The 7,584-nt window shown below is 47.9% G+C and overlaps 1 protein-coding gene across 2 annotated transcripts in view; it reads right to left on the bottom strand.

Annotated features, from left to right (window-relative positions):
- Nucleotides 1-880: 880 nt before the first annotated feature.
- ZDHHC18 (zinc finger DHHC-type palmitoyltransferase 18) overlaps nucleotides 881-7,584 on the bottom strand; it is a 40,851-nt gene continuing 34,147 nt past the window's right edge. Inside the window, exons 9-10 of one of the 2 annotated variants that reach the window (XR_008556925.1) lie at nucleotides 1,477-1,567; nucleotides 999-1,057 (exon numbers count right to left, since the gene is read on the bottom strand). Coding sequence is in view for 1 of the 2 variants with exons in the window: in XM_054720650.1 (XP_054576625.1) it covers nucleotides 1,010-1,057 (48 nt within the window). In the remaining variant the exon portion in view is untranslated. Of the gene's footprint in view, nucleotides 1,058-1,476; nucleotides 1,568-7,584 lie in introns of both variants that reach the window. The other variant, XM_054720650.1, reaches the window with a different exon arrangement.

Raw genomic sequence — 7,584 nt, 5'->3', positions numbered from 1 at the left:
TTTAATGTTTACATGATAATATTCTGTGGTATGGCTATAATATTGTTTACTTACTCAAATTCCCATGGTTAGCCATAAGTCATTACCAATTTTTTGCTATTGGAAATAGTGCTGTCTGAATCTTTAACTTTTTTTAATTGATCTTAAAATGGGAGAGATAGAGAAACAGATGTAAAAGAAATACATGGATTGGTGGCTTCCCGAATACAGCTGGACCAGGGATCAAATTTGCAATCTAGGTATATGCCCTGACCAGCAATCGAACCCACAACCAGCCAGTCTGCTCTCCACTGTTTCTGAATTAGCAAAAAGCTCCCCTCCAGTTGGCTGAGATAGGAAGCCTGATCCCAGTAGGGTGTGCAGGAAGGTTGATCTTGGAGAGTCTCGGTCCTTTCTCAAGGCTCCCGAGAAGGGAAGGGAAGTGATTTCAGACCCATTCCAGCATTACCAAGGGCCACCCAATTTTTTTAAATATATATCTTTATTGATTTCAGAGTGGAAGGGAGAGGGAGAGAGAGATAGAAACAATGATGAGAGAGAATCATTGATCGGCTGCCTCCTGCACGTCCACCACTAGGTTTCGAGCCACAACCCTGGCATGTGCCCTGACGGGATTGAACCCGGGACCCCTCAGTCCTCAGGCCGACACTCTATACACTGAGCCAAACCAGCCAGGGCCCCACCCAGTTTTTGAAAGTAGTGGGGAGGCCCAACTGCCCCAGACACCTGGAAGGAAATTCTCTAGTAAGCTGAGTAGCCCCCTTCCTATACTTCCCCTTTTCTTCTTTCTTGCCCCTGGCCATTGAGCCTTTACCCAGCCTGATCGGGTATGCCCACCCCCACTTCCTATCCCCTGAAGAAGGAAGAGTTCCAAATTAGCACATACCTCAATGGCATTGGGCCTACTGAGGACAGGGGAAGTCATAAGTCTCATTTACAATGGACTGTCCTTCATTTCCTCCAGGAAGCCAACTTCAGACAGTCCCAGAAGTTCAGGTGTCCAGGAGGCTTAAGACTGAGGAGCTGTGAAGGGATGGGCTGGGGATTTGGAGCCCAACTAAGATGAAAAAGAAAAATGAGTATTTTTTTCTTTTACTTCTTTATTTTTATTTTTTACTTTTTAAAAATATATTTTTTTTATTGATTTTTTTACAGAGAGGAAGAGAGAGGGATAGAGAGAAACATCGATCAGCTGCCTCCTGCACACCTCCCATTGGGGATGTGCCTGCAACAAAGGTACATGCCCTTGACCAGAATTGAACCTGGGACCTTTCAGTCTGCAGGCTAACGCTCTATCCACTGAGCCAAACCAGTTAGGGCAAAAGATGAGTATTGATAAAAATGTGCTGAACTAAAATACAGAGCAAAGTTGGAAATTTTCTGCATCCAAAACCCTGAAGCAATTGTGGAGGACTAAGATGAAAGGCCCCTTCAATCTATCCCAAATGAACGCAAATTCTCAAGAAGTGTGCTTACTGTGCAAGTACGGCTCCCTTCACACTGATTGGTGGCCTCTTCCTGTATATTCATCCTGGAACCTCCACATTGCTCTGTGGAATCATATAAACTGCACAGAAGGGATATTGGGACATGAGTAAGATTTCTCCCAACTCATAAAGAATACCAGTGGTTGCACAATCTATTCTGAGTTAAAAAAACATCAGTCCCTTGTACACTCAGAAAAGGAAATTCAGGATGACTTTATTCTGGAGGAAGAAAGAGGGGGGGGGAATGTGTCTTCCTCCTTCCCTCCATTCTTCCCTCCCACCTTCTCTTTCAACATATATTTCTTAAATGCCATAATCTGATATATGAAGTACTGTAGGTAGCCACAGATTGAAGACTCCATGAGTTCAGTGTCTGGGATCTCCCTCTTTTATCTCTAGACAAATAAAGAGTTAAATTTCCCAGAGAACAGTAAGTAGAAAATTGGGTGGAGATGAGAGATGAATCAGCCTTTGACATACCTGTCTACTGCCCCCACAGACATTCCTGGCCCCTGACTCACTGTGTAGGTGGGGCTGGGGGGGTTCTGAGAGGAGGGGGGCCAGTCTGCAGAAACCTGCTTTTCTCCCCCTCTCCTGGCCCCTCTCCCCACCCCCCCCCCCCACACACACACACACAGAGCAAGGATTGGGGGATGAGTAGACCCTGTGAACAGGTGAAGAATTGAAAAGGAGCAAAGGATGTAACCAGATTAAGGAAATCTTAACTTGGTCAAGAGCAGGAAATTGGTCCACTACAGTTTTTTTCTCACTTAAGACAATTCCTTTCTGCTGGGCCCTAGGGTGGCATTAGATTGAGAGTAAGCCTTTCTTGATTCTTAGAAGCAGGGCAGCATAGCATAATGTGGTTCTTTTCAAGCTTATTTTTAACTCACAATACAGACATATGTGTGGCTATTTTAGCCATATGTGGAAACGGGAAACCCTGACCACTGGGCTCCTGCCCTGTGCTAGTTTCTGGGGAACCCTCTGAACACAATTTGAAAACAGCTGTTGTAGTTTAAAAATCATGGACTTTGGAGTCCGATCCATTCCATTCCCCAGGCACATTATTAGGTTATTTAGCTGCACTGAGCCCCATTCTCTTTATCTGCAAAACAAAGATGATGATAGCAGTCATGTCTGTTGCTATTTTTATTTTTATTTTTTATTTTATTTTTTTTAAATATATTTTATTGACTTTTTACAGAGAGGAAAGGAGAGGGACAGAGAGCTAGAAACATCGATGAGAGAAACATCGACCAGCTGCCTCTTGCACACCCCCTACCGGGGATGTGCCCGCAACCAATGTACATGCCCTTGACCGGAATCGAACCTGGGACCTTTCAGTCCGCAGACCGACGCTCTATCCACTGAGCCAAACCGGTTTCGGCTGTTGCTATTTTTTAAAAAAAATTTATTTTGAGAGAGAGAGAGGTTGATTTGTTGTTGCACTTATTCATGCATTCATTGGTTGACTCTTTAAATGCCTGACCTCAGAATCTAACCTTGGCGTATAGGGACAATGCTCTAACCAACCAAGCTGCTCGGCCAGAACCCGCTGCTATTATTACAGTACTCTGTTCTCTAGGAAGAAGCAGGAGTGGGGCACTGTTGGTCAGAACAATCTTGGTGAAAGCATCTGAAATCAGGTTTCCCCCCAAAGGCACTGGACATTTGGACCTTGGACGTGTGTGTATAGGAGTATCTTGCCTTTCTAGAAGGAGCCACAGTGGCCTGCCTAACCCTTGGCCTCCCTAGGGTGCCTGGTTGGTTCTGAGAAGGCACTTTGAACCCAATGCCTTGCCCTCCATCACCTGTGGATCTACAGAGCCAATTAAGAGTAGGTATCTTCCCTAGAAAACCTTAAGTTGCAAATTTTCCCCATATCAATCAAATTCTTTTTTAAAAATATATATTTTATTGATTTTTTTATAGAGAGGAAGGGAGAGGAATAGAGAGTTAGAAACATCCATGAGAGAGAAACATCGATCAGCTGCCTCCTGCCCACCCGCTACTGGGCATGTGCCCCCAACCAAGGTACATGCCCTTGACCAGAATTGAACCTGGGATTCTTCAGTCCTCAGGCCAATGCTCTATCCACTGAGCCAAACCGGTTAGGGCTCAATCAAATTCTTGAGAGAGGAAGATCTTTGCAAGCCCTGGGCCTCCATTTCCTGGAGGATAGATACTCTGGCAGTGCAGAAAGAATAGAGCTGGGATTATTTGAATCTTTGTGAGCCAGTCTCTGTCTAGATAGCCCTCCCTCTTCTCAGAACCAGCTATATTTCTATTTCCACAACTGAGGACCTGGCACTAAACCGGATTTCCAGGCATTTGGGAGGATGGTTTTAAAAGTAAGTTCTGAGCACCTTCCTGTACACAAAACCTTGCTGGAGACACTGGGGGAAGAAAGGATGAATAATGGGACAAAGTTACTTTTTTTAGAGAGCTTTCTGAGGAGACAATAAATAAACCCAGGACATAGTTACAAACCCAGGGGTAGAATCAAGTAGTTATGAAATTATAACTGAATAAATGCATTTAATAAATGAAAGGAGTTGGTAAGAGAGCACATATCCAAAGCTCTGTATATGTTGAAGGGAGAGGGAAGCTGGTTAGTCATGTTTTGACCTGAAGCTGGGCTTTGAAATTTAGAGGTTATAACAGGTGCTCAAGTGGAAAGGATAATGTGAAGGGGAAAATGGCCACCATGAAATTTCCAATGGAACCTGCTTTGCCTTCTGAGATTGATTTTTTTTTTTTTTTAAGATAGAATGAGAGAGAGAGAAGAAGGGAGAGGGAGACATTCAGCCAACTGAGCCACACTGACCAGAGCTTCTGGGACTGATTTTTAAAACAGTTATATCTCACACACTATAAATTTTATCCTTCTAAAGTGTACAGTTCATTGTCTTTTATTTATTCACAAAATTATACAAATATTACCTCAGTTTAAATCCAGAACATTTTGTCCTGGCTGGGTAGCTCAGTTGGTTAGAGTGTCATCCTGATACATCAAGGTTGTGGGTTCGATCCCCAACCAGGGCACATACAAGAATCAACCAATGAATGCAAAAATAAGTGGAACTACAAATTGATGTTTCTCTCTCTAAAATCAACTTAAAAACAAAGTAAATAAGCCCAGAACATTTCATACTCCGAAAGAAACTCTATACCCATTAGCAGTAGAACTAAAATTTCTAAAACAGCAATCTAGGCCAGGGAAAGATGGCAAGAAATGCTGACGGAAACCCCACTCTGGGTAATAGTAAGAAAACTTTACAGACCTCTGGCCGGTGTGGCTCAGTTAGTTGGAGCATTGTCTCATGCAATGTTTCTCTCCCTCCCTTCCTCCCTCTCTGAAATAAATAAATAAAGTTTTACAGAGATTAAAACAAAAAACATGTCAAAAATAAAAAGTTCTGGGATCCTCATGGTCTGATGCCTAAGCCAGCTTACATTTAGCCATCTGATTTGATTATGTTCCAATCCACACCATATACTTAAAAAAAACCCCACAACTTTATTGTTGTAAGTATTAGATATGTCCCCTCCCCCAACCCCCCCACCATTGTCCCCCTCCAGCCCAGCCCACCCCCACCCCAGGCCCTCACCTCCCCATTTCTGCGTCCATGGGTTATACATATATACATACAAGGTCTTTGGTTGATTACCTCCCACGTCCCCTCCCCTCCCCTACCTTCCCTCCAAGATTCCACCCTCTGTTCTGTGCCCCCACGTCTCTGGATCCACTCCTTTCATCAGTTTATTTTGTTAATTAGATTCCACATCTGAGCAATCCACACCATATACTTTTTAAAATATATATTTTATTGATTTCAGAGAGGAAGGAAGAGGGAAAGAGATAGAAACATCAATGATGAGAAAGAATCATTGACCAGCTGTCCCCTGCATGCCCCCTACTGGGGATCCAGCCTGAAACCCCAGGCTTGTGCCCTTGACTTGATGGGATCAAACTTGAGACCCTTCAGTCTGCAGGCCTACGCTCTATCCACTGAGCCAAACCAGCTAGGGCCACACCACGTACTTTTGAAATCCTTCAACACCAACATGCTCATTTCTTTCCCCATATAGGGCAACCATGAGTGGTGTAGGGAGGCTGAGAGAAAAGAAAGGAGTTCCTTTCCCAGGACCTACCCCTTTAAGAGAAAGTTACCAGACCTGTCTGGTAAGAGAAACCGGGTCACTTTCAGAGCTGAGGGGGAGTCACTTGCCCTAGCCCAGAGTCTCTGCCAGGTTTGGAAATCCAACACACTTCCAGGAAAGGAGGGGAGAAAACAGGGGCTCAGAAGGCATCGCTGTGGTCTTGCCAACTTCCCCTGTAGAATTACTACTCTGATAAGAGCCCTTCAATTTTGAGTCTCATGGGTGTGGCCAAACTTGGGCTCTGGGAACCCGATGGGGCTGGACTGAGTTCCCCCAATCATGCCAGGTGAGGAGTGACCACTTGAAGTCAGGCCAGCATCCTGGGGTGGCCCAGTGAGCATGCAGATCAGCTGCTCCTCAGTACTAGGTCTGACTGATGATTCTGCTTTTAAAAAAATATATATTTTTATTGATTTCAGAGAGGCAGGGCGAGGGAAAGAGAAACATCAATGAGAGGGAATCATTGATCTGCTGCCTCCTGCACGCCCCCTACTGGGGATCAAGCCTGCAACCTGGGCATGTGCCCTTGACCAGAATCGAAGCCAGGACCCTTCAGTCCTCAGGCCGACGCTCTATCCACTGAGCCAAGCCGGCCAGGGTGATGATTCTGCTTTTGGCACAGAAATGCTGGGTAAATCCTAGACTACGGATGCTAGAAGGATTGATAATAAGCTAACATGCACTATGAACTACTTTAAGTGCATTTATTTTCTCAAACTTCATAGCAATTCTTAAGAAGAGGAAGGTGCTGTTTTTTAATCCCCACTTTATAAATGAGGACACAAAAGTAAGCAAGGTAAGAGCCTTGGCCGAGGCAGGCTGGGAGTCAAGCCCAGGCAGCTTGACTCCAGAACCCAGATTCTTCAGTGTTCGTTAGAGAGCCTTTAGTTCAAGCCCCTTTGATACAGAAGAGAAAACTGAGGCGCAGGGAGGTACAAAAACTTTTCCAAGGTCGCACAGCCAAGTCTTGGGACACAATCTAAGTCTCCCGGCCACCCGTTCAGGCTGCCTGGACTTTGGTGTGTGGTGGAGAGAGACGCCTTGGTGGCCTTTTCCCAGCCGTCCAGTCAGCCGGGAGCCGTCGGGTAAGCAGATGACTCAAAGGGAGGGGACTGCTTTTCCACACCGCCCCGTCCCGCCGCTCTGCGCTCTGCGGATGCCTAGCTCTCCGGCCCGGCGGGTAGCAACTTGTCTGAGTGAAACCGGAGCGCGCCGCCCCTGGCGCTCGGGGTGGTGGGGGCGCCTCAGCCCGGCAGGGGCGTCTCCGAGCCCTCCTGGCCCGGCGGGCGTCGGGAAGACGCGCAGTAGCGCGCGGCCGCCGCTCACGCTCTCATTGGCCAGTATCCGAGCATCCCCCGCCCGTGATTGGGCGCTACCGGCCTCGGGCCCGCCTCCAGCCCGGGCTTTTAGGGCGGGGCCGAGGGAGGCGCCGGCAGAGCCGCGAGTGTTGCTTGTGGGACTGAGGTGGCGGGTGGGCTGCCGGGGGCCGGCCTCCGCTCCCCCCCACCGGCCTCCGCTCCCCAGCTCGCGCCTCCTCTCCGCCAGCCCGTTTCATTTGGTCCCGTCTGCGCACGCTGGGGGGCGTTCCCCTCGCCTCAGAGCTGGGCTTTTCCTGGCGGCGTCACGCCCCTGCCTCAGATCGGAATTCCCGCCTCAGATCTGCGCGTCTAAGGGGACTCCACTCCACCCCCCCCCCCCCCCGCCCCCGCGCTTTCAGACCTGGTGCTCAGTGCTGCTCACTACAGCGTATCCCGGCGGCGCTGTCCTCGGACCTCAGAGACTTCACTGTTTCCTGTCCCCTCAGAGCTGAGGAGCAGAGGAGCCGCCTTGGCGCTACCCGACCCTCCCGAGACCAGACCGGCTTGTTTGGGGCCCGACGGGGAGAGCCTGTCCCCGAGCCGCTCGCCGGGAGTCACCGGCCCAGTCCGGT

Source organism: Eptesicus fuscus, chromosome 9 (assembly GCF_027574615.1).
Source record: "Eptesicus fuscus isolate TK198812 chromosome 9, DD_ASM_mEF_20220401, whole genome shotgun sequence".
NCBI lineage: Eukaryota > Metazoa > Chordata > Mammalia > Chiroptera > Vespertilionidae > Eptesicus > Eptesicus fuscus.
Note: the sequence above shows the minus strand (reverse complement) of the source record. Positions and strands in the feature narration are given on the sequence as shown.